Source organism: Rhinatrema bivittatum, chromosome 14 (genome assembly GCF_901001135.1).
Source record: "Rhinatrema bivittatum chromosome 14, aRhiBiv1.1, whole genome shotgun sequence".
NCBI classification, from domain to species: Eukaryota; Metazoa; Chordata; class Amphibia; order Gymnophiona; family Rhinatrematidae; genus Rhinatrema; species Rhinatrema bivittatum.
The window spans coordinates 41,513,027-41,540,649 of record NC_042628.1 but is presented as its reverse complement, the minus strand read 5'-3'; the positions used below and the strand labels follow the sequence as shown (position 1 = coordinate 41,540,649).

Sequence of the window (27,623 nt, the reverse complement as noted above, 5' to 3'; positions counted from 1 at the left end):
TGCACCCAGCAAAGTTTTTGAGTGAAGGGCAATGCATATTTATCCACCAATTGGTCAAAGGATAGGAATTGTGTACCATATAGGTCAATTGATCAGTTTACGAACAATTAAGAATGACAAATTTATTTCCCTGGGATCATTAAATCTCTTCTTATGTGCATATCTAATCTGCAAGCTGAATACATGGTAAGGAGAATGGAATTTGAGCGAAAATGGGATAAGGAAGTCAGACCTGAGATTGCCCATAATAATAATTGCCCATCTCTTTTGCCACATCCAGCTATATTGGCTGATAACCTAGATGAATTGAATCTATTCTCCATGTTTATTGTAAAGTTTGTTTTTAAATTATATATGTAATCATGTAAACTGCTAGGATCATATTTGGAAAAGCAGTGTGTAAAAACTTTTAAATAAATACATTATTATTAGTATAAAAAAAGAAAGAAAGAAAAGAGGATGCTGAAGTTCTGTGAGGAACTTCTGAAACCTTCCCAATGGCATTGAAGAAAGCCATCAGTGGCTATAAGTCCTCTTGTAGCCAAATAATTTCAATTAAGGATGACCACAAAGTCTGCTACTGCTGCCTGGGCCCTGACCATTTCCAGCTGAACTGCCTAGTGTGTAACCAGATATCCCTGAGATCAACACTCAAGAGCAGCAAAGATGGCCAGTTTGTGGATGCCTCAGAGGAAATAGTGGCAGTCCCAGTCCATGACATTTTCAAGGAACTGCTCCTAAGGATCTGGGAACACCCCATGACCGATCCTCCGGTCAGTCGGAAGGCGGACACAATTTACTTAGTGCAACAAGCAATGGGATTTGAGAGGCTCCATCTCCCGTACCAATCTGTTATGGAGTCTGCCCTCAAGAAAGCCAAGCTCTCTAGCACCCATGCCTCTGCTCCTCCAGGTTGGTAACATAAGGCATTGGATGCCCTGGGTAGGAAAGTCTACCATGGCAAGATGCTCATCGCCCACATTGCCTCCTACCAACTGTGTATGACCCAATACACCCAGAACTTGTGGAAGCAAGTCCAGGAGCTGTCGGAATGCCTGCCTCAACCGCAGCAGGTCGCCTTTTCAGCAGTGGTACAGCAGAGTCTGGAGGCAGGTAAACACAAGGTGATATCCAATGTTTTTGAGACGGCGGTCAGGGTGGCTGCAGCAGGCATTGGTGCCTGTAGGATGGCCTGGCTCCGTGCCTCAGACCTTCATCCAGAGGTCCAAGAGAAGCTGGCAGATCTGCCCTGCATGGGGGAGAATCTCTTCGGAGATAAGGTCAGGGATGCGGTGGCCCAGTTGAAGGACCACCATGAGACCCTTCAACACCTTTCAGCCAGTACTTCTGACCTGCCGTCCTCTGTCAGAAAATCCTCATGACTGGGCTCTAGGAAGTCCTTCTGTCACCAGAGGAAACATTACTTTCTTGCCTCAAGGGCGCCCACGCCATGTGCGGCCTCTCGGGGTTGCTCCAGGCAACAGCGGGCCTCCAGGACTCAGCCAGCCCCCCAGCAGAGCCCCGCTATGGGGTTTTGACTTGGGAGCAGGGGAACATGAGCCAGACTGCTGTACCCTCAGTGTCCTGCCCTCCAGTTGGGGGCAGGCTGCGTCTTTTTCCAGACCACTGGCTCCACATTACCTCAGACCAGTGGGTTCTTTCCATCATTCACCAAGAGTACCAGTTAATCTTCAGAGATGTCCCCGTGGACCCCCATGTCCATCATGGGCCTCGTCCGCTCATCAGGAAATACTTTTGACAGAGCTCTCCACTCTTCTAACGGCCGGAGCAGTCGAGCCTGTTCCTCTGCGCCAACGGGGATGGGGACTCTACTCTCAGTATTTTCTGATACAAAAAGAACAGGGGGCCTCTGCCCTATTCTCGACCTAAGAGCCTTGAACAAGTTTCTTCAAAGAGAAAAGTTCAAGGGTCTCTTTGGGCATCTTGATACCACTCCTGCAAAGAGGAAATTGGCTGTGCTCCCTCGATTTAAAAGATGCCTATGCCGACATCGAGATCTTTCCTGGTCACAGGAAGTATCTCTGATTTGTTGTGGGCAGGGAACACTTCTAGTACAGAGTGTTGCCATTCGGTCTTGCGTCAGTCCCTTTGGTTTTCACCAAGTGCCTGGCAGTTGTGGGGGCGCACATCCACCATCAGGGAGTGCACGTGTTCCCCTACCTAGACAACTGGCTGGTCAAGAGCATCACTCAGCAGGGTGCATTTCGCGCTCTCAGCCTGACTATCGGGGTGCTGCAGTCTGGGGTTTGTCATCAAGTACCCCAAGTCCCATCTCAGCCCATCGCCACGCCTGGGCTTCATCGGGACCAGGCTGGACACAGCTCAAGCCAGGGTGTTTCTGCCCCATGATCAAGTACTTGCCCTGTCATCCCTAGCTCTATTAATCTCATCAACAGACACATGAACTCCTAGTCCCAGTCTGCACCTCCTTCCATTTGCTGCATAGCACTGTGGCTGATTGGCTGATGCATCTGCCCCTCACCGAAGGGGAGTGAAATGATTGGCAGGATTGCTGAGTGATGTGTGTCTTCCTCCTTTGGCCACTTTCATGGGGCGGATTGGAGTCTGCCGATCATCCCCTCTCCTGAATGCCGGGTTAGGCAAGGGTCCATGTAGCTAACCGGACATGTACAATTCGTTTAATAACTGGTCTGTCTGGTCCAAAACCGGACAGTTGGCCACCCTAGTGAGGGACATGAGGTAAGAGGAAAAGGAGTAGGTAGGAAGGTGGGTCAGATGAGGCTTAAAGTCATCATGAGAAGAATGGGAAAGGAAACAAATAGAAAATGGGAATTTAAAAAAAAAAGGTGTAATGTAGGGGACGAGAAGAGGTAGGAAAGGAGAGAGGGCAGATGAAGGCAGGGTTGTTTTCTGGATGAGAGCCTTAAGATGGGAGAGGAAATTAATGAAGATAAAGTGAGGTGGAGGAGAAGGGAAGGGAATCTTTCCCGTTTTAAACAGAATTTATTTTATTTTATTAAAAATAATTTTGTATACCGCTTATACATGGGTGGAGGTCTAGGCGGTTTTCAGACATAAAACATACATAATATAGCATTCTTGAGAAAGGGTGGTCTGCCAAAAGCTGGTGCTTGTAATGGAAAATGTATTACTCAACCAGGAGAACATTTGCCTGAATTAGTCACTGTCGACATTACTAACTAGGAATTAATAGCAGCTGAATTTGGAGTACAAAAAGCCCGTGGAGGTGGATATAATCATATAAAGAAATCTCCTAAACACCCACTTTTATTTCTTCCAAGGAAATTGCATACTCTGTTTGGCACTAGAGCAGCAGCTTATCTTCTTAAATTTGATCTCTGTGTTCTTAACTTCAATAAAAACTAAAAATTGATTAAAAGCCCCAGCAGCCACGATTGTTTGATCAACATCGATCCCTGAGCTAGGGTGCCATTCCGACAAAAACAGTAACAGAATTCAAAAGGGCATGGGATTAACACAGAGGATTCATAGTTGCTGGAGGAAGGAAATGAAGAACAGAGGTAATAGGATTGGGCTACAAACCAGGAGACGAGGGTTCAAGTCCCAATGTCGCTCCTTGTGACCTTGGCCAAGTCACTTTACCCTCCATTGCCTCAGGTATAAAACTTAGATTGTAAGCCCTCTGGGGATAGGGAAATACCTCCAGTACCTGAATGTAATCCGCTTTGAAGTGCTGAAAAAAGTGCAAAAAGCGGAATCTAAATAAATAAATAAATAATTTTGGTGTAACATTTCTGCAAGGGGGTAGCATGCACAGAGCAGCAGTTACCTAAACAGAAGGCACAGCGGTAATCTACACGGAATGACACAAATCTTGCTGGGCAGCCTAGCTGGACCTTTTTTATTTTTATATACTTTCATTTACCACGCTACCTCTCCTGTGCTCAGGGCTTAATTTGTGGGGGAAGGGCCTGGAAAGCAGTTCTTTTCAGACAAGAGGCAGAGTAGTAGAGATGAGTGAAACCTGAACCTTTTCGTATTTCCTGCAGTTCGGGCCTTTTAACTTCGGGGGGGACCCGAATTTCGGATTAGTGCGCACTAAACCCGATAACAAATTTTTCCTGAAATTTCGGGAAAAACTCGTTCGGGTTTCGGGCTCCCCGAACCAGGATGAATACACATCCCTACAGAGTAGGGTTCTTCTCCAAACCCCCCCCAACCCCCTTCAGGCAGCCTTCAGGGAAGAGGAGAGGATGGCTGAGCTGGAGTGGACAGAGCAGAGAGCAACCACTCTGCTGTCTAATTCAGCCCTCTCCTCCTGTTCTACAGAGAACCAGAGGGGAAGGGGTATTATTGAAGCAGAAACCGCAAAAAAAGAACAGACGCAAAAGGTTTGAAGTAGCATACCTCTGAAACTTAGAAGCAATAGTGCCAGTCATCAAGGCTTCAACCCTGGCCTTGATGATTGATACTACAACTCACAAGTTGTTAACTTGTGCTAATTCAAACCTTTTTTTATCTCTGTTACCTAGGATTTAATTTCTGGTGGAACAACCCAGAATGACCTTTTGTCACTTTTTTTCTGGGTCCCAAGGAAGTGAAGTAGAGTCAGTGGTATAATTCACTTCTGGCTCCCCTGCAGAAAAGGAGCAGAGCAGTGGTAGCATGTGTCATTTCTGGCCCCCTAGGCCTTAGAGGAAGCAAAGCAGAGTGTGCTGGAGTTGCGTATCCTGAGATGAAGCAGCCACTTGGTCTTGACTTTTGTGCAATTTCCTGGTACAATACAGGAGGTTCTGAGGGATAATGGTAAAGGACAAAGACATAAGGAAAATGCCTGTCAGCCCCACTGCGTCTGCCACTACTGGATATGTCATCTTCCTGGCCAGGTTACTGCTTATCAGGCAGGTTTCCTGGGTCCTGCTGCCTCTGCTGCCAGTGATCACACCAGAGGGGGAAGAGCGTGAGTTAGGGGAGGGGGGAGGGGGGTGGGAGAGGACCAAGGGAGAGTGAATGAAGGGATTAGAAAGAGGAAAGCAGGAGGGTGGGGGAAAAGCAAGAAAGTTAATTAGGAAGTGTGAGGGGCAAAAAAGGGTGAGGAGATCTGAGGTGTATGTTTATATTGTGACCCCCCCCCAGGACTATTGAATAGGAAGGGGCAGGATGATAAAATGTTTTAAATAAATAAATAAAATAGTGAGTGAGGAGATTGGTGCGGCTCTGGGTTGTATGGGAGGCAGAGAGTGAATGAGAGGATCAACACTGTGGTGTGTGAGTTAGAGGATCAGAGATACTTTGTATGAGTGAAATAAGAACATAAGACTTGCCATACTGGATCGGACCAAGGGGCCATCAAGCCCAGCATCCTGTTTCCAACAGTGGCCAATCCAGGTCACAGGAACCTGGCAGGATCCCAAGGGGTAGACAGATTCCAAACTTCTTATCCAAAGGATGAACAGTGGATTTCTGAAACTCCACTTTAATATTGGTTTATGGACTTTTCCTCCAGGAACTTGTCCAAACTGTTTTTAAGCGCAGCTACACTAATAGCTTTCACCACATCCTCTGGCAACGAATTCCAGAGCTTAATTATGCATTGAATAAAAAAATATTTTCTATTAGTTTTTATATGTATTACCTAGTAATGTCATTGTGTGTCCTCTAGTCTTTGTATTTTTTGAAAGCGTAAACAATTGATTAACATTTACTTGTTCCATCCCACTCATTATTTTATAAACCTTTATCATATCTCCCCTCAGTCGTCTCTTCTCCAAGCTGAAGAGGCAGTCTGTGAATGCAGATGATTGAAGGAGACAGAGAAAAAGTAAATGAGGGGAGGGAAAGGGATAGGATGTGTGGTTGGGTGGGTGGATGGAGAGAATGATTGAGGATATCACATGATGCTGCTCCTTTACTTCTTCCCCTGAGGAGGCAAAGAACAGGATGCACTTTTGAATTTTAGACCCTCCTCCACCCTGTCTGAAGTGTTATAATTTGGTATGGTTGTGGACCCTGGATCGTAGTGAGAGTTGACTCCACTCACAGGGAGGAGCCCTGTGGGGACTCCTATGATAGGCGTGGCCTCAGCTAAGACGGACACAGATAGAATGTGCTTTATTGTACTGGAACGTAGAGGAAATACCCACCAAGTGGGGGAAGAGACACAGTCCAGAATAGTAAGGTTGCCCAGTGATGATATCCCCGGTAGTGGCCTGCAGAGCGGGGTACACTGGGGAAATCCTCCTTCAGGTGAATCACCTCTCAGATGGATCCAGTAGTGGCCCGCAGCACAGGGTACGCCGAGGATCACGCTGTAGTTGGCAAGAGAGGTGCAGGAGGTCAGCAAAGCTGGGTAGATGATGACACTCACTGTGTAGTGTAGATGGAAGGTTGCTGAGGTGAGCATGGTAATGGCCCATGGCACGGGCTATACCGGAGGTTCCGTCAGCAGATGAAGGTGTACTCACGAAGCTGAAGCAAGACACGCCCTGAGCAGTCATAGAGGAATCTCCAGACAGGAAGGCCCTCCGAGGAGTGGATAGCGGAACGCGACAAGGCCCCCGAGGAGCGGGTACCTATAGCATTCAAATCTCAGGGTCAGGAACGAGTTCAGCATAGCAATAGCGAGGCGTCTCCAAGAGGAGTGGAATTAAGCAGGAAGGAAGTCCTTGCTAACTCGTAGGATGCACAGGCCGGATGGTTTAAGTATGCACTGGCGGGCGACGTCATGTGGCGGGGACGCCCCTGAGGTCCCGCCATGGTGTGCATAAGATGGGGCCTGGCACGTGCGTCTTAGGTAATCCCCGATTCAAGATGGTGGATGGGATCGCTCACGCTGTCCCGGGAATGCTGGTGAGAGCGGCAAGCACAGGCAGAAGCCACCATTCGTCCGAGAATCGCTGGTGCAGGAAAAAATATGAGCAACAAAGGTCGCAGCCGTCTGCGACCAATGGGCGCAACATGAAGAGAGTGGGTTATGCATGCTAGTCTCTCCCCCATCTGCAAGGCAGAGGATGGCCAGCTGATTCCAGCTCAAAGAGGACAGCTGTATCTTAATGGTCAAGGAGATGAGGAGAGATACTTGAGAGAATAATTTTCCAGAAAGGGGGAATTAGTGACCCTCAGGGGGGAGTGGGGCCTGAGAACCTTCAGAGATTGACGGTGAGACTTGGGGGATCTGGGAGGAGATGAGGTCCACTGGAGGAATAATGGGGGGTTGAAGGGAGGAGGCTTGAGATGGAGAACCAGGGTCACAAGGGCGGAGAGGAAGAAGGGTAGAAAAAAGGGCCCTATTCTCTCTCTACTTCTCCTCTTTCTTCTTACCTCGCTGATCCCCACTGCTTACTGAGCATTGATGGCTGAAGAATGGCTGGGGGTTGGGGCTGGTGATGAGGGATTGCTGGGATAAGGAGGAGGAAGAGCATGAAGTGTGTTCACATATAAGCGTATGAGTGTGAGTTTGTGTTTAGGAGAGAGAGAGAGGGTTCACATCCGGCACTGGTCCTGGCCTTTCCCCCCCAACGCAGATTGCTCCCTATCCTAGCTCCGCTCCCCCACTGCGCCTCCCCACCCCTCTACAATTTCACTTCATTTTTATCTACAAATTAAGTCCTGCCTGGGCATTGCAGGGACCACAGGACTGACGACTGACTGAAGTAAAGGAAAACCAGATGCAAAGAGGTGCCAGGCAGGAGATGCAAATGGGTAGTGCTAAACTGTAACTTCAGTTTGAAATCCAAAGGGAGAGGGCTAGAAAATGTTTCTCCCCTCTCCAGGGCAAAAGAAAGATGACAGCCCTGGAGCAGGAGTCCTGGAAATTGTTCAAGTTTAGGTTAAATAAAATAGTATATAATTGTAATTTTAAAAAATAGCATTTGTCAGGGATGGCTACAAATCAGCTTTGCTGTTTGGTGTCTCATTGCTGATGCTGGCAAGGAGGCATGACCTCTAGAGCTACAGGGTCCAGGTTTTGTTCGTGTAAAAATCCACTTTTATACTTTGGGTCAGTGGACCCTTTGGCATAAACCAAAGACCTTCATCTCATTGGCCACATTTTTTAATCTCTCACGTATGTTCTGGAGTTCCCCATTTTTTTTTTTTCGTGGCAGATCTTTACACAGGTAGAGATGTGAAGAGCCCACAGCTCGTCTTCTATTGATATTAGCTCCATTTTCTTCACTCCTTCCCCTTTCTGGATTTCAGACCCTCTACTTATACCAGTGAGATAGATCGGAAGGCACCTCCAGAGCGTAGGTTGTCAGTGCTGTTGTTTTTCATCCAACAGCAGGCACTTCCGATGTTCGGCCTCCAAACATGGCAGATTTGTCACATCCACTGGCCCCAGGGAGTGAGAGTACATTGGCATTTTTTTAAAGCATAGATTTCCCACAGCATTGCACACAGTGGGTTGTCACTCACAGACACACCTGTGGTTGAATGTATATGTCTAATCCTGCTAAATAGCAATACCAATCTCTTTTTTTGAAATTTTATAATAGGCAAATGAGGTGACTGACAGTGCCTATATGGGATCTGAGAGCACTTACAGCGAGTGTGAAACCTTCACAGACGAGGACACCAGCACACTGGTGCATCACGAGCTGCATGATGACGTGGAAACGGATAGTGCTCTTGATGCCACCCTTAACTCCGAGTTCCCTGACAACACAGAGGAAATGGAGAATGGCTTGTTCCTGCATACTCCTGGCCGGTGAGTACAAAACTCTAGAAACTGAAACAGAAAAGGTCACTGCTGACAGCCGGCTGTAGCATGTTGTCTATTCATTATAAGTAAAAGCAGGTTTCATTTTAGCAGCATCAGACTTTGTACAGGAAAGACTGGGTTGCCGGTATTAGTAGCAGGGGATCTATTTAATGTTTGGGTACTTGCCAGGTATTTGAGACTTGGATTGGCCACTGCTGGAAACAGGATGCTGGGCTTGATGGATCCTTGGTCTGACTCAGTATAGCATATCTTACGTTCTTATGACATTCTGACGTTGATGGATTCATCTGTTTGCACAAACTTGTTTCCTTTTATTTTGTAAGTTTTGAATGTATTAAGAATCAGGTAGAGGGCATTAAACAATATTTGGATTTTTTTTTCAAAGGGCCTAGGGTATCTTGAGAGAATACTCAAACACTTGGATGTGTTTACATGTGGGGAACAGTGAGAAAGCAACGCTGCTTGTGTTCAGCTAATGAGCACAGTCACACCGGCCTAAGAGAAATGCACAGACTAAGGCAGGCGGTTTACATTTGGGTCCAAGGAGGTACAAAGCTCAGAATCTACAGTAGGTGCCTTCCACACTTGGAAGAAGGCTAAGCAACATTTGAAAAATGTGTGTTTTTACAGTCTGTAAACTTGGCTACTTTGTCAGTATTGTGAGCTGTTGGGACAAGGTCATTGTAAGCCTGTCATTTTTCTCCTACAACACTGTATACACAAAATTAGCCTTGTCAGCCTGAATTTGTGCTACCACCTCAGCTGACTTCTGATGCAATGCTGCTAGACAGCTCTGACAGAATAGGTTGGAAAATGAGAGAAAAAAAAGGACAGAATGCATTATTTATTTTAACAAAGATAGCATTTAAAATGAAACATGAGAAAACTTACTGTGATAATCTTAATATATATATTTCCAATAAAAGGCAAACAAGCTCTCAAGCCCTCTTAGAAAAAAAAGTCTGGCTACTAAACTTAGTATCTGTTCATTTGGCCTGTTCTGATATAGGATTGCAGAGATCTGCTCAAGTTGGTAAATGCAGGCTGGCATCTGGCGGAGACAGCACAACACTTGGGTTCAAATTTAAGAATGGAGTAAAGTGAAGGGGAAAACAATGGAAAGAAGCCTTCATGTTTGCGCATACAATAGTACATCTTAGGTACAAGGCTTTAATTTTCTGCAACGTCCACTCCTTATGGATTTCTGTACCGTCGTGCAATACAGAATTCCCCTCCCTCACAGAATTTGGAAGTCCGCCTGGGCTGATAAGAGTGAAACAGGAAGAGGCAGCCACTGGGATCCTCACACAGGATTTTATCTCCTATTCACCTCCCTCAAACCCATCCCCACAAGGCTGTCAGTTCCTTCCCACCTTCTTATGCCACTTACAGTCTCTCCGAGTGCAGCTGATGTCTTCTGGCACTCGTCTTGGAGCCATATGCTGCCTGTATATCCGCACTGGCCTTCCGGTCCCAGTACCAAGTGTGAGAGTATAGGCACTGTGCAGCTCAGCTCACTAAGAACCGACATCAGCTGTTTCAGGGCAGCACCAGGAAAGCAATGAAGGAAGAGTGGGGACTGGCTGACTGGGGAGATGAGGTGGCATTGCTTGGCTGCTAAGAACTATCTAACTGACAGGCTGGGGAGGACAGTTGTCAGGAGGAACCTGCTGGCTAGCTGGTGCAGAGAGAGACCTAGGGATTGAGCTGTGGGTGGTGAGAGAGGGGGAGTGTGTGTGGAGGGGGAGAGTGGGAGACAGGTGGGGGATGAGGAGGGGACAAGCTGGGGCAGGGAAAAAGAAAAAGAAGAGGGGACAGTGGGGTCCGGAGGACACTAGAGAAGGAGGGATGAGCTGGGGCAGGAGGAGAGAAGGGATGAGCTGGAGGGAGAGAGAGGACAATCTCTGAGGAAAGATTAGGGGTCAAATTGGGAATGGGTTGGGGGAAACGAGGTGGGGAAGGTGAGAAAGGGATTGAGCTGAGGGCAGGGAGAAACAGAAGGATAAGCTTGAGTGGAGGGAGCAGTGGGGATGAATGGTTTAATAATTTATGGTTAGGACCTCTAGTTTGACAGTCTGTGGAGCCAAAAAAGAGCTCAGAGCTGCTGGCAGCTATAAGTCGGTGCTGCTCGGAGCTCTACCACAGGCTCTGTGGATTGTTAAAGTAAAATCCCTGGAATCCAGAATCCCTAGTTATGGTGCACTATTACAGTACTCCTGGAGAAATCATATACAAAAAACTTGTAACTATGACAGCTTTTTTTTCAAAAATAACAAGAAGACATTGCTGTTCTGCTCACCAGTTTGTCAATGTATATACCTCATCATATTGATTAAATATCTTTATTTCATAAATTCTATATTCACAATGTTTTCACTATATTCAAACCACCATACACCTCTCATTCACACTAAAAATGTACTAGTACATATAAGAACATAAGAACATAAGAAAATGCCATACTGGGTCAGACCAAGGGTCCATCAAGCCCAGCATCCTGTTTCCAACAGTGGCCAATCCAGGCCATAAGAACCTGGCAAGTACCCAAAAACACCACATTTATTTCATACCCCAAATGTGCATATCCTATAAGTCCAAACCTGATTGCTAACTTCTCATTAGCGGTTTTTCCTTTTTTTCTTTTTTCTTGTTTTCTTTGTTTTCTCTAATGGTTCAGAGCTCAATATCCCATAATCAAAGTTCCAACGATGACTGTCAAATATCTGAATTCACATAATGTTATTACTCCAACAGCCCAGTTCATAGAATGCAGTTTCAACGGGTTCACTCAATTCCCATCGGTGGAAGGTTTGAAATAATTAAACTCTGGAATTTGTTGTCAGAGGATGTGGTGAAAGCTATTAGCATAGCTGCATTTAAAAAAGGTTTGGACAAGTTCCTGGAGGAAAAGTCCATTAACCATTATTAAGGTAGAATTGCAGAAATCCACTGCTTATTCTTGGGATAAGCAGCATGGAATCTCTCTACCCCTTGGGATCCTGCCAGGTACTTGTGCATCCTGGTTTGGAAACAGGATGCTGGGCTTAATGGACCTTTGGTCTGACCCAGTATGGCAAATCTTATGTTCTTATGTACCCTACCCCGTGATCACTGGATGGGACTGTCCAAACTTCGTCTCTCTGGAACCAGTTTAGAACAGGTTCATCCAGCCTCAACCATGAAGAGTTGGAGTTTCCAGAACTCTTTTCATTGGATAACTCTGTTCTTTTTCATTAAGACTTCTAAGTCCTGGAGATAACGCCGACAAGACAAATACATCTACACTGCTAATTTAGAGGCAGCCGGGAGGAGGGTTCGGAGTCAGAGGGAGAACAGCCACCTACCCAGAATGTCATCAGGCCCCTTGGAGTGGGAAACCAGGTTTGATCCGAGGAACTTTAGGCGGGCTCAGAGGGAGAATTTTAATTGGGCCCAGGAGCATATGCAAAGGGTGGATGGAAATGTAGTTCTGGGAGCACAGCTTAGAGACCCGGTTCCTCCCTATTTTGTGATAAAAGTGGATTTACTTTGCAGAATCACAAAGGAAAGTATGGAAAGGGACTTTATAGAACAACTCCTGGTTCCCAAACTCTGTTGTCAGCAAGTCATGCAGTTAGCACACCTTCTAGGGTGTCATCTAGGGGAGGAAAAGACCTGGAAAAAGATACTGGCACAGTTCTGTTGGCCAGGCTTTTATAAACTGGTCCAGTTGTATTACTGGTCCTGCCCTGCCTGCCAGCTTACAAAGCCTATAATGCCTATAATTGAGACCCCTTTTGAAAGAGTGGATAAGGATCTTGTGAGGCCACCAGAGAGATCAATGCAAGGAAATAAGTACATTCTAATCACACTGGATTATGCTACAACCACCCTACTGGAAGTTTTTTCACAACTTGTGCTGCCTAAGGAGATCTTGACGGATCAGGGTACCCCTTTCATATCCAAGGTCATGAAACAACTCTGCACTTTGTTCAAAGTAAAAACACTGTGGGCCTCAGTGTATCACCCACAGATGATGGCCTGGTTGAGCACATCAATCAGACGCTCAAACAAATGTTGAGGAAATTTGTGGATGAAAGTGGCAAGAACTGGGACAATGTGCTGTTTGCAATTCGCAAAGTCCCACAGAGTTCGTTGGGGTTTTCTCCATTTGAGTTACTATATGGGAGGAGACCAAAAGGAATCTTGAACGTAGCATGTGATACCTGGGAAGATGAAGCATTGACTATGTCCTCAGAGTGCAGAATCACCTAAAAAAAACGGGGAGGCGGCCCACCTATGTCTGGAAAAGGCTCAGAGCTCCCAAGCGTACAATCATTCCACAGTCCAACGAGTATTCCAGCCGGGAGACCACAACCTTGTCCTCTTCCCATCTTCGGAGAGCAAGCTTAGCCCAGTGGCGAGGACCCTATGAAGAAAAAAGGGCCCATGGATTACAAAATCACTGAGCCAGATAAATGAACGAAAACTCAAATCTACCAAGTAAACCTCCTGAAGAAGTGGATTGCACAGGAGTGCGGAGTGATACAGAACGGAGAGTTTGATCCCGAGGTTGGACCTGAAGTGGGGAGGGGAGCAGCTGTCCACTACACAGACAGCTGACTTAGAGTTGGTAGAGAAAAATAAGGATATCTTCTTGAACCTGCCCAGTTGTACCCACCTGATGCAACATGACATCATTACATCTCCTGGAATTGTGGAATGACAACGACCCTAGGCTCCACGTCATCGAGACAGAAGTGAAGGGGATGCTCCAGCTTGGGATAATAGAGAAGTCTAACAGTGATTGTTCCTCACCCGTGGTATTGGTACTGAAGCCAAATGGGAGCATAAGGTTCTGTATTGACTTTGAAAAGGTCATACTTTCCTTACAGGTTGTTGTCTGACCAGAAATTACAGGAAATTACATCGCTTTTAGACCCAAATTTTGCTTAAACCTTAAACCTGACTTCTGTTTGCTCCAGGATGTTTTTGCAGAGTTAGGATTTTGGGAGAGAAGACTTATCCATCCCCTGTAGAATTTAAAATGTGCTTATACTAGACAACCTCTGAAGCGCAGACAGGAGAAATCCCTGCACCTAAGTTTGAATCTCCTCCTCCTTCTGACTGTAAACTTGGGAATGTTACTTCTCTCAGTGGGTCTCACTTCTAATCCCAGCTCCGATACTGGGAGTGACTTTGGGTGAGTCTATTTCCAGGGCCTCAGTTCATTTTGCTGAACTTGGGTGTTAATAATGTAAACCTTGTTCAATCTTTCTTATTCTCTTTGAAAACTCTTCATGCCATCCAAGTGCCAGAAATATGCTGCCAGTTCATCCATCCCAAAAGATGTCTACAGACTTCTGAAATATTACATTAAAAAGTATGTTGGAGCCTGTCAGGATAAACTGTGAAAATCCAAATTTCAAAATAGTTGGCTGGCTTTTCTGGCAGGATAAGCTTATAAATAGCTAATCTCAGCAACTTTGCTTGTAATCAACTTCTAGGCTCCTTAGGCAACAAAGTTTACTTCAGGAACAAGGCAGAGTCAGCAAAATCTGCTGATTTGCACATTCTGTTTTAAAATTGTACCAGAATACATGTAATTTAAGATCAGCCTCTCAGGGTTTAAGTGTTCCTTCTTTTAAACAAATAAGGTTGGATGCATCTTGGGAGCAGCTATATTATGTTCAGGGACCTTCCTTATGGAATACTCTGCCAAAAGAAATTAAAGATGAGCAAGTCCTGTATATTCCAGAAAGCTTTTACTTGAGCAGTGAATCCTCTTGTTTTATCTGGTGATTCAACAGCAAGGGACAAGTGTCTGGTTTAGATATTTGGTTGATTTTATGTTCTTGATTATGCTTTTATGTCATTCTTAATAGTTTGTAGTAATTGTATTTATTTTTATCAGAAATGTTGTGTTATATTTTTATATTATGTTTTTTTGTAAATCACTTGGAAATGTTGACAGGTGGTATATAAATCTAATAAATAAATAAACAGAATATGGGGAGCAATAATCAAAAGTTTTTATGTGGGTAAATGCATGTTTATTAGCATAAAAATATGGTTTGGTTATTGCCCTCCTTTCCCTGAATACCCACATAAAAAAAGTGTGCACAGTTTATTATTTATTTATTTTATATTCAGCTTTCAGCACTTCAAAGCGGATTACATTCAGGAACTGTAAGGATTTCCCTATCCCCAGAGGGGTTTACAATCTAACAGGATCATTCATCAAACTGCGTTAGGGCCTTATGATGAGTTTGCAAAAGCTAGAAAATTATGCAAATGAGGGACTCCTACAGCACTTTGCAGAAAAATAATGTGCACTAAAGTGAAATTTAACATCTGATTTAACTACACCTTTTTTTGTCTGATAGAGGAGAAAAACAGTTTATATCTTGCTATAGCAACCATTATTGCGGCTATTACCATGAGCAATAAAACAAGGATTTTTCAGACACACACCTACACAGCCCTGCTAGGCCAAAAAAAACATCTTTTCTTATCTGCCTGTCTTCCTAAATCTTCAATGTTAGGGAGAAGTGTACTAATAGCGGGATACTGGCTGCTTCACTGGCCCACTTACACAATGGAAGTGGGATTTGTGCACACATGTGCGCGTCTGTTTCAAATAGGGCGCACATATACGCACTTTCAGCCGTTATACCACGTGTGTATATACGCGCCTATGTTATAGTGGTCGTGGTTATTACATATGTGTGTATATGCGTGCATGGTATAACATAGGCTGAAAGATCGTATATGTGCACCCTAATTGAAATGTATGCACACGTGCGCAAAAATCCTGCTTCTGTTGTGTAAGTGAAGGTATTTTAAGGCTTGGATAGGGGTTCATATAGATGTGTTCTGGGTGGCAAGTGGGGGGGAGGGTTGAGAGGAAACGAGAAAGTGTTAATTGAAAATGTTTGATTTGTTTTTCTGAATAGCCTTTGGAGTGCATAAGAGACACTGCACTCTGAGGGGTTTTGTATGTGGTTACTTTGGTTAATTTAAAGTTTTAAACCAAAGGAGAAATGCACCGATGCCATTGCCAGTTTCACCAGTTTGTTCCCAGTTCGCCCAGGCAAGGGACAGGACTTCCTAACCCCCTAGTGTATATGTCTTCCTTTCCCCTTGTTATCCCCAACTGCAATAGCCCACTGACTAGCCGAGATTTTTACTTTTATGACTTACACGCCATCCATAGCAATAGTAAAATTAAGAGGCGGGAGACCCTGGCATGCGCATGAGTGTGTAAGTATATACACGCACATCTATTGGCCTCCCCCGATACGTCTACGCCCCGCCCATTTTTCTATACTTTCTCACACGTGCGCTTAGCGAGAGAAATGTGTGCACTCGGTCGGTGCGTGCCGGCCAGAGTTTTGCGCATATGTCCCGGTTTGGACGCATGACATGCTAATGCGTCGCACAGCATGATACTTTGCCCCGCCATGCAAGATTTTATTGCGGGTGATGAAATTTACCTATGCAATGAGGTGTTTAAGAAATTTTCCTTGCCATGCCCCTTTTTTATCGCAGCCGCTATCGTGCAATATTTCCGTAGAATTTATAGCAATTTGATTAGTCTAGGCCTAAATTTGTGCCAGTTAGCTTTGGGGAGGGGAGAATGAAAGTATGCACAGAGATTTAACTTTCAAATTGTCATGAGTGCTTTCTAGTGTGTACTTTTCATCTGAACCCATGTTGTGTGTACTGATCTGATTTTCAAATGGGAAACTGAGGACAGTATCAAAATTGCTCTCGTACTATTTGGGCTTCTAATAAAAGGACGTTACTGCTTCTGGATGTGCATTTAACCTTCACACCATAAACCAGCCTGCAGAAAGGAGGGCAACCCAAAATCATTCCCCTATACTCAAATGCTAGTAGGCCAAAGTGAGCAGCTTTAGTAACCTTCCTATAAAGCACATTTTCTAGAGATTACTATTTTACACTAAAGTAGAATTGTCCTGCATTCTGACTGGTCAGTAACAGGTAGATTTAAAAAAATTGCTCGATCGCGTACTTTTGTTTGCGCACCAGGCGCAAACAAAAGTACGCTGGATTTTATAAGATACGCGCGTATCTTATAAAATCCGGGGTCGGCGCGTGCAAGGGGGTGCACATTTGTGCAACCTGCGCGCGCCGAGCCCAGCGCGTGCTGCCTGTTCCCTCCGAGGCCGCTCCGAAATCGGAGCGGCCTCGGAGGGAACTTTCCTTCGCCCTTCCCCTCCCTTCCCCTACCTAACCCACCCCCCCAGCCCTATCTAAACCCCCCCCTTACCTTTATCGCACGATTTACACCTGCGAAAAGCAGACGTAAATCTGCGCGCGTTGGCCGGCTGCCCCGTCCGTGTTCCGGTCCCGGGGGCTGGTCCAGAGGCCACGGCCACGCCCCCAGAACGCCCCTGGGGTGAAACCACGCCTGCGTCGCCGCCCCCAAAACGCTGCATCACGCCCCCGAAACGCCGCGTCGTTCGGCCACACCCCCGACACGCCCCCTCCTGCCCCTTTAAAAAAACCCCAGGACTTACGCGTGTCCCGGGGCTCTGCGCGCGCCGGCGGCCTATGCAAAATAGGCGCGCCAGTGCGCAAAGGTCAGGCGCGCCGGCGCGCAAGGGTCAGGCGCGCCGGCGCGCAAGGGTCCTGCACGCGTAAATCCGCCCGGATTTACGCGCGCAGGGCATTAAAAATCCTCCCCTAAGTGCATAAAATATTCTTTTTGGGCCTTTTTTTCACCATGTCCCAAAAGCCATCCCAGGCATTTCTGTATTAGCCCCTAGAGCATTGTAAATTCCCTTTGTTGGAATCTTGCATGGTCATTACTGATTGACGCTAAGATTGGTTCAAATGAAATGAATTGTAGTTGAAATACCCACTTTTTAGGATTTTTCTCAGTTGATTCAACACCTAATGTTTCTAAAAAAAATTTTAATTGTGTTTTTTTCTTAACCAGGTATTTCTTCTCTCATCCACACCCACTTTTCCGATAATCAGTAAAACATTTACATCTGCCAGTAAAGTGTTTTTTCTAGGCAATAAAGAAAGATTTGAACCTGCTTTGAACTGCAGTTCTTCACTTTTTAATTTTCTACAATTCTAAGGCGAATGATTTTGGACAAAACAATGAATGTTGTAGTTATAAATGGGAAAAGTGATAGCAGTGCTTTCATACGTACAAAGGAAGCTCACTCTGCTGTTTGAACTCTCTCTTGTTTATCTCTGCTCCTGACAGACATCACCCACATAATCTCACCTTGAGCACGGAGGTCAGCAGTCGCTTAATGGTTACAGTGGGAGAGGAGCACTTTGAGGATTATGGAGAAGGGCATGAGGCTGATGTGTCCTCCAGCAGCCTTTGTAATGGGGACTCCAGTTTCACTAACCCCCTGGATAGCTCAGCCTTGCTTTCTCCCAGGTAAAAACAAGTCCCACTCTTTAATGTTGATGTCTACTTTATTGTATTTTTCCTGGAAATTTGTCGTTGTTTATTTCAACAAGAAGAAGAATGGGTGAAAATCAGTGCAAACAACAACTCACCTTTTGAATATCTACCTTAAAGAGAATAAAATGGATTCAGTTTAAAGATGAATCTATAATCCATTCCATGTGCACACATGTTGGATATATGCATATTTAAAATACAGTTTTTCAGTTTCCAAGAATTTATCTTCCTTGTTACTCAGTGCGATCTATTGAGCTGTGGCATGCAATATTTATTTAACAGTACAATAAGTAGCTGTTTAAAAGAGCAAAATATGAGGGTCATTCATCAAAATGTGTTAGGGTGTTATCGTGGGCATTAGGGCCCTATCACCTGCAATAACGCCGTAACGCATGCAATAAATACCGCATCGCAAAATGCATATGCAAATTTAAAATTAGTATTTGAGTGGGAAGAGTTTGGGCAGAGTAAATGGAAATGAGGGTTGGTTAACATGGTGTGTGATAAAGTAAAGCACAGCAAAGCAGATTTTAATGCCGGAAATAACTCCACCTTTTTTCTGTGCGTTGTGCCTGCTTTAGCTGTATGTTACTGGCCAAAATGTTTTTTATTGCAAATGCTGGTTGGGGAGGGGTGAGAGAGAGAGAGCGAGAGCCTTTTCTACCACTTTAAGAGGGGGCATTATGAACTTGGGGTGAGGTTTTGGGGGTAGGTTAGGTTTGAGGGGCATTTTTACTTGCACAGTCATAGGTACGAACAGCACAGTTGCCATCAATAAAGATTTACTGTCATTCGGAGTGATGAAAGGTAAAAAGAGTAGATTTGTACCATATTCTCTCTACCTAGCTTGATGCACTCTCTATCTAGCTGCAACCAAGCTAGGTAGAGTGTAAATGGTACAAATCTACTCTTTTTTTTTTTTTTTACCTTTTCTTACTTGCTGGGCAGACTGGATGGGCCGTTTGGTCTTCTTCTGCCGTCATTTCTATGTTTCTATGTTTCTATGTTTCAAATCACACAAAGTCTTCACTGTTGGCAACTGTACTGTTTGTATGTATGACTGTGCAAGTAAAAATGCCCCCCCAAAACCTACCTCGCCTCTCTTACAGTGGTATAAATAGTTCAATTATAAATGAACCTCTATAGCAGGGGTCAGGAACCTTTTTGGCTGAGAGAGCCATAAACGCCACATATTTTAAAATGTAATTCCATGAGAGCCATACAATATGTTTAAAACTAAATACAAGTAAATGTGTGCATTTTATGTAAGATCACACTTTTAAAGTACAATAAGTCTCTGAAAATATTACACCAGGCCTTAAGACACCAATACATCTCCTATTAGGAAAACAGACCAAGTCAGGCTGCTATAGAGTCCTACACAGAAACTACACGCCAGCAGAAAACCTCACCTGAATCACGTGCTGTCCCTCACCTAACATAGAATAAAGAGACCAAAACGCATAACAAGAAGCATGCAGACAAAAACTGAATTGGAAACTGCAACAAGCCAGAGTCTCTGTATGCAGTGTAACAAAGGAAAAAAGAAACATCACACATCCTTATAAAACAAATCAAGAAATATAAAATCATCAGCAGTAAAACTGTACTAACAAAAAGAACATATTTCGAAACAGCTGATGAGTGGAATATCCAATAATTAAAAACTCATATAAAACATTTCCAGATACCAACAAAATATTTCAAAATAGCAGACACAAAGATCCAGTAATGAAAAATAATAAGGATACAAAATTTTTTTTGCTCTGCATACCTGGGAACGTTTGATATCCAGGTGTCCTGAGATTGTTCTGAATTAGCAGGAGGTGGGGTGGTTTGCTTGGAACTTTCTCCTCTCTCAGTCACATACCAGCGCTCTCTCTCACACTGGCTCTCAATGACACACCTATACACACATGCTCTCAGTCACTCACATATACAAATGTTTTTTCTCTCTCACTTATATAGGCTCTTAATTACACATTTACACACATGCTGTCTATCTTTTCACGCTTACACACACACAGGCTTTCAATCACATAAATACATGCTGTCTTTTTCTCTCACACACAGACTCTCATTCACATGCTTACAAACATGTCCTCTCTTTCTCTCATTTACACACAGGCTCTCAATCACATACTCACATGCTCCCTCACCTAAATCAGCTCTCAATCACACACAGACACACATGGTCTCTCTCTCTCATTTAAACACAGGCTCTCAATCACATACTCACATGCTCCATCACCTAAACCAGCTGTCAATCAGACACAGACACACATGATCTCTCTCTTACTTATACACACAGGCTCTTAATCATACATACACATGATCTCTCTCACACACAAAGGATCTCAATCATACACACATACTCTTTCAAAGAAACAGGTTTTCAATTACAAACTTACACATACAGGTTCCCAATGGTAAACTTACATTCATGCTCTCTCTCTCACAGGCAGGATCTCAATCACAGACATACTCTCTTTCACATATACAGGCTCTCAATCATTCACATACATGCAATCTCTCACTCACACACACAGGATCTCAAACACACATGCTTGCTCGCTCATTCACTCTCCCCCCCCCCCCCCCCCGGGAACTCGCGGCAGCAGCAGCCACCTCCCAACGCTAACCTCCTTCATTTTCAGCCCTCGCAGAGGCGAAGGCGGAGTCCCATCGGCCGCGGTTGAAGATTTTCATTTTCCTCCGAGCCGCGCTGCAGTCTTCTTCCCGCGCAGGCACCCGATGCTCTCCACTTCCTCTTCCGGGCCGCGGGAAGAAGAGAGCACCGGCGTGCTCTCTTCTTCCCGCGGCCCGGAAGAGGAAGTGGAGAGCATCGGGTGCCTGCGCGATGACTCCAGCGCTGGCACCTGGCTGACACCCGATGACTCCCGCGCAGGCACCCGGATGACTCCAGTCGGCGTGCTCTCTTCTCCTCCCCCCCCCCCCGCGGCCCGGAAGAGGAAGTGGTGAGCATCGGGTGCCTGCACGGAAGAAGAGACCACGCTAGTGTGGTCTCTTCTTCCCGCGCAGGCACCCGATGCTCTCCACTTCCTCTTCCGGGGCCGCGGGGGGGGGGGGGAGGAGAAGAGAGCACGCCGGTGCCGCTGACTCCAGCTGTCCTGCCGCGTTCCGCCCGGGCTGACAGCATTTTAAGCCCGGGCGGCGGAGGACCGGGGAGCAGCTGGGTCAGCGGGGAACCGCGAAGTATGGCGACACTTGTCTGCGAGCCAGATGCAGCCCTCAAAAGAGCCATATCTGGCTCGCGAGCCATGGGTTCCCGACCCCTGCTCTATAGAGTCTGTCTCTCTTTCCGGTATCAGGAAAATTAGCCTAACCACGCCCCCTTTTTTTATTGCAGGTGCTATTTCCACGATATTTATAGCAATTTGTTAAATCTAGGTCTATGTCTGCTTCAAAATCAAAATTCACCTGCAGGTCCGTTCTGCTTATGATAAAGTGAAAAGCAAAAGGCAGATTGGCTTTCATTTTAATACAGAAGTTGGATGTGCAAAATGTTTTTAAAGTCCCAGGTGAAGTGGCTAGAAGAGTCCACTGTAAGGACATGTGCAGTTGGTATTTAAAGCAAAAGGCTATTCTCTTACATTGTGTTTGATTTCTCTTAAATCTAGTCCTAATATTTGTGAATCTGTAGTAGTATTTGGTCAGTTTACTGATGAAGTGCAATGACTAATACAGCTCTACCAAAAGACATGGTTATATTTCAGGAGTGTTTATTACGTTTTAGCTGAAAAATGTAAACCTGTTCATGTCACTGGCATTTAAAGTTCACATGAACAGCATCCTTGCTTTTTAACTCGAAGTAAACCTCAGCAATTTTTTATAACACAGCTTTTGGCAAAGAGAACCCTACTCATGAACTCATTTAATTTAATTACAAAATTTAGATTCCATCTTCCACAGCAAATTAGCAATTTCAAAGCAAGTCATATTCTTAAAACAATAAAAACAGATGCACAAAAGTTACATCAAATCACATTTACATCATTATTAAAATAAATGTACAACAATTTACATAATAATCAGCAGAACCATTAAAAAAAAATTCATCAAGCACAATTGCTCCCCCCCATCCACCATTAGTAGGGAAGCATAACACCATTTAACCTCACTGATTAACCTGATGATCTCTTGGTTTTATTTGGATTAAGACTACACAATCATACTTAACAGAATTTCCATTAAGGTTTGACATTTATGGGTGCCTACTGAAAGAGCAACTTGTTCCTTCATCGAGTCCCAGAGATTAATGGAAATAGGAGGCATATACTCCTATTGTTTTAAGGATATGTGCATGCATTTTGGGATAATATTTTACAAATATGAGTCACCCTAAAGTTGCAGGAATTAGAACGTTTCAAACAATAAAATGTTTCAGGTTTCTGCTCATGGCCTGCCCTGGCCACTGATGAATCGCCAGAAATAGCTGCATAGTCAGATCCTTGAAATAAAATAATGCCTTTATTTTCTTATATAGCCTGTTCCTCCACAGGCAGCAACACAGTTCCATTCCCTGAAATACCTAGGTGTTCCTCTCAGTAACACAGGCACCTCTTAAATGGGTTAACTTAAGCTCTATGCTGCAACCCAGCACTTTTTCCTACTGTACCCTGTACAGGCTGCTACATTAAGCAGCAGACTCAGCCAGCCTGCTTGTACAGTTATCTCCATCTAGGTGGTAACTCTCAGCTTATCTGGGCCCCTTCCATCTGGGCCTTTTCTGGCTGTTTCCTGGCCTTCTGACATCAGTTGCTCCTTTTCAGCCTTGCCAAAAGGGTATATAGAAGTCATACCCTAATTGAACGCAATCAATCTCCACTGCTCCTATGCTATAGGAGCTATATAACCCAGAAACTTCCTGGCTGTAATGATATCACTTCTGATCTGACTTTCATTTTCTCCTTTGCAACACCATCTACTTCCCTGACAAGCTAACCATCTTATTCTTGGTCTGTTCTCAGAGGAGTAGAGTCCTAACTCTGTAATTGACTACAGTCCCCAGGAGCATCCACTTTAAAGCCATATTTCTTACTTCTCTTTTGCTGTTCCTTTTATAATGTATTTTATGTCACTGCTTCATGTCTCTAGGTTCATTCAGAACCTTCACTCCATCACACAGTGTTCATATTAAGACGTCAGTTCTATTTAAAAACAGTCTTTTTCATCCGCCTTTGGATTCTTGTTGATCCAACAAGTATGGCAATATATACACTTGCCTTGTCCACCACCCTAAGCATACATACACATGAACACACACACATACAACACATTTTATGATTATGGCAAAATCGCGAAGTATGAGACTGATGCACATAAGGTGCTTGATGTTTGTAACAAAATGGGAAGCATCTAAGGAACAATACAAAAAAATAGAGTAATGGCATCAAAGGAAATGTATTTTGGTTCATAAAACATGTTTAAATTACAAATACAATTAAGGTATGAAGTTGAAACAAGATATTCCTTCTAATGCTTGAGGTGTTCGTGTATAAATCTAGGCTAGAAAGCCAGGTCTGCTCTTACTTAATCTCTTTAATGCCAAATCAGCCCTGGTGAGGAAAAAAAAAACAACCCCTTCCTTGCAAATCTCTTTAACCAATAGATGTGTGTTAGCTAGAAAGCAGGCTTGCCTGGCTCTCATAACTGGGAATCTTTGATTTAGGTCCTCCTGAGATTGAAATGTATTAGCCGGAGTGTAGAGGTGCATGTAAATATAAAAGTGGTGCATGTAAATATAAAAGTGTGAGAAGGGGTGAGGGAGGGAAATCTTTATTCCCCTCCCTCACCCCTTCTCACACTCTCACACACACCCACACTCTTTCTTTCTCTCTTGCCTGCCCATCCCCAGTACCCTTCCCTTTACTACTCCAGGACCCCATCAGCCTAATCCTCCCACCTATTTAGCCCAACTGCATTTCTTTTAGGCCGACAGCAAATCTTGTTTCTTCTGGCTACATGGGCTGATGGGACGATGACTCCTGCTTTTCCTTCTTTCGATCCGCATTGATGCTTTCAAATTCTTACCATACCTCTACAATACTTCTCTTTCCATGGGCTCGGTTGTCATGTATGTTTGCTTGACTAGATTATAAACTCTGTGGAACAGGTATTATCTCTTATGTGTATCTGTACAATGCTGCGTATGTCTGTTAGCACTTTATAAAAGATGTATAATAGTAGTGGAAGTGATTCCTCCTCCTGCTTCTGCTCCGCACAGGCCCACTGACCTCCTCCGGGCCCACGTGGATGATGAGGATTCTTGCTGCTTTTGCTACATGCAAGCTGAATGGCCTCTTTTCCTCTTTTGGGTCTGCATGGGTAGAAAGGATTCTCTTGTTGCTTACTGTGACAACTTCTGATGGAGCTTGGCATGAAAAACTTGTGTCAAAGTATCTAGAACTTTGATTGTGCCTCAATAGTGCATGCCCATGCATGCGGGTCCCTTAGGTCTTTCTTTTTCCATGGAGCTCTCTGTCCTAGTTTTGTGCTTCACACTCCTGTTCTGGGCCTTTGGGGGGGTTTTTGGCCAGAATCACAGGATTGTTCATTGAGGGGTCCTGTGGTTTTGTTCCTCGTGGTTTTCCCTGGTTAAAGTTTTTTGGTCATTTATTGTAAGTTTTCGTTTGATTCTCTTGGCCCATGGCAGTGTGCTATCTATGCCTGCCGACTGTCAAGCCACCACCACCAACGAGTTCATTTTTGCCTCCCTTTTCTTTTGGCCAAATTTGACTCTCTAGAGAACTGGAAACCATGCATCAATTGAGCTATAGTGTTCTGAATGAGTTGCAGTGATATGATTTGTTTGTTGGACAATCCATTGTACAGTAAATTGCAGTAATCCATGCTGGAGATTACAAAGGTCTGGACGACTGTTGCAAAAAGCAGGGGATTCATGGAACACTCAGATGTGTTGGATTTGGTGTAGATGGAAGAAGGCTGATTTGGCCACTGCTAGAACTTAGGCTTCAGCAGAAAGTTTAGAGTCAGGTAAGAAGCCCAGGCTCTGGACTTGACAGCTAGAGGGAAGAGTCAAACCTTTGAACTTTAGGTGAGAGGGGTCTTCTTTACCAGACCACAATATTTGTGGGTTTAATGGTAGGAATGTGAGGGGAAGAGCAGGAGTAGTGTTGGACAAGATGAAATGAACGCTTACAGATAATAGGCACATAATCAGAGCTTTCAATTTACTGTGACAGATTTTCAAGATTCTGCAGCAATTATATGGCAAATTTGCATTATTTTGCATAAAATTTCACATATCTCACAATGCAAAATAGTTAATTTTTTTATTGAAAACCTATAAAAATTGTTTAAAAACAATATAAAACTATGTATAAATACAAAATTTAACAAGTACAAAAAGCAACTATTTATCAAGTAAAGGTATATACATTACACATTTACCTGTGAAATGTCATTTTTGTTTTGAATTGAAAAACAGTGCAACCATCCTTTTTATATTTTCTTGAGCACGTGCTTGTCTTTCCGAGAATATGATCTGTTTGCTGAAGTTGCCCTCAACATCAGAAGTTTGTTATGCTGTTAATTACACAGAAAAATACATGTGTATATATATATTGGGCATTGAGGCCTATTTGCTAAAGGCTTTCCCCCATATTGTGTCTATGGGAAAAATGCTTAGTAACAGACACAAAAGGGGGTTGTGTTGGTAACAGACACAAAAGGGGGTTGAATTAACAGAAGTTGGAAACTTGAAATCAATGCTTTCTCTGACAGCAGTGGGACACCAGTAGTTGAAGACTTCCAAAACATATCCAAGCCTTTGTAATTGGTTTATGGATGGCTACATATGCAGGTGCAAAAACCTTTGAATAAAGATGAAATCCATCTAAAGGGACATTACTCCATCCAGGAATTATATAAGATATAGCAGAACTAGCAAATATGCAGAGAAAGGCAACACAAGTTATAAAGGGGATAGATTGGCTCCACTATTTCTTTTATTTTAACACATTTCTAAACTGCTTTTCAGGAAATAGCAAAGCAATATGCAGAATAAAGAGAGGCTATACAGGTTAGGACTCTCAGCTTAGAAAAGAGACAGCTGAGAGGAGACATGATAGATGTTTATAAAATCATGAGAGGGGTGGTACAGGTAAATAAAGGATGGTTATTTATCCTTTCAAACAATACTAAAATGAGACCCTCCAGCTAGGGTTGCCAACTTTTCCATGGACCATAACTGAACACCCCACTAAACTTCATACTTTGGGAGGGTTATGCATTTAATAAAATAAGCTGTGGAATCAGTTGCCAAGTGGCCAAGGTGACTAGCACAGCAAAGGTTTAAAGAGGTTTGGACATGTTCCTGGAGGAAACATCCATAAAACATTATTAGCCAAGTAGACTAGGAACTATTACTGCTGTCCCTGAAAGGAAGTAACAAAAAATAGATCTACTTTTTAGGATCTGCTGGGCACTTGTGATATGGACTGGCCAGTGTCAAAGACAAGCTAGGCACAATGGACCTTGGTCTGACCCAGTATAACATATTTTATATCAGAATAATCTTTGATTTAGTTTAAGAGATCTTTGAGGAATCAAACATTGATTGCTTGCTCTGTCCACTCCAACCTTACCCCCTCCCTTTGTTCCCTTCAGGACAGGAGAAAGGTTGGGGGGAGGGGTAAAACAACAGGAGAGGAGGTGCTGCAGTTCCCTTTCTTCCTGTTCCCTGCAGGCTGCTTGGGAAAGGAGGAGCTGGAACAGCAAACAGAACCCAGCTGAGCCTGAAGGCAGGCACAATGTAGCTTTCTTCAGATAACTGGATTAGGAGAAAGGGCAGTTTTAGGTTTGTTGATTGTATGGCAGGTTGTACTTTCATTGTATTATTTTATACAGGTAAAACATTCAGGTTTGTCCCATTGGGGAATTATAGTTCATTTTGCATTATTGGGGAGAAGGCTATACTTAGTTTGTTTTTAAATTTTATTATTTATTTATTTATTTATTTATTTATTTATTTATTTATTTAACAGCTCTTCTATACCGACATTAAAGTACACATCATATCGGTTTACATAATAACAAAAGGAGGAAAGTACAAAAAACAGGGAAGGGGGGGGGGGGGGAACAACTGATAGAGTTCCAACAGCGGAAACTGAACAAACTGAAAAAAGAAGAGAGAGGGATAGAAATAACTTATCTATATTATACAAGGTTACTTGATATACATATTTACAATTGTAACTGATTGAGATAGCATGGTCTATATGATAGCTTTGTACTGATTACAGGGTGTTTAGCGGGGGGGGGGGGGGGGGGCGAGGTGCTGAACCGGAAAGGCCTGATGGAAAAGCCATGGTTTTATCAGTTTACGGAATTTAAAAGGACATTGTTCCAGGCGAAGGTCGGGAGGAAGAGAATTCCAGAGGGTGGAGCCCGCAATGGATAGGGCACGAGTCCTTGTTGCTGAGAGACGGGCTGACTTAAGTGTAGGGACTTGTAGGG

The 27,623-nt window shown here is 44.1% G+C and overlaps 1 protein-coding gene across 5 annotated transcripts in view; it reads left to right on the top strand.

The window, feature by feature from the left end:
- The window catches only part of RAB11FIP3 (RAB11 family interacting protein 3), a 291,188-nt gene that overhangs the window by 199,976 nt on the left and 63,589 nt on the right, over nt 1-27,623 (top strand). For all 5 annotated transcript variants that reach the window (XM_029576051.1, XM_029576055.1, XM_029576053.1 and 2 more), the window contains exons 4-5: nt 8,460-8,671; nt 17,913-18,095. In XM_029576051.1, coding sequence (XP_029431911.1) covers nt 8,460-8,671; nt 17,913-18,095 — 395 coding nt within the window. The remainder of the gene's footprint in view (nt 1-8,459; nt 8,672-17,912; nt 18,096-27,623) is intronic.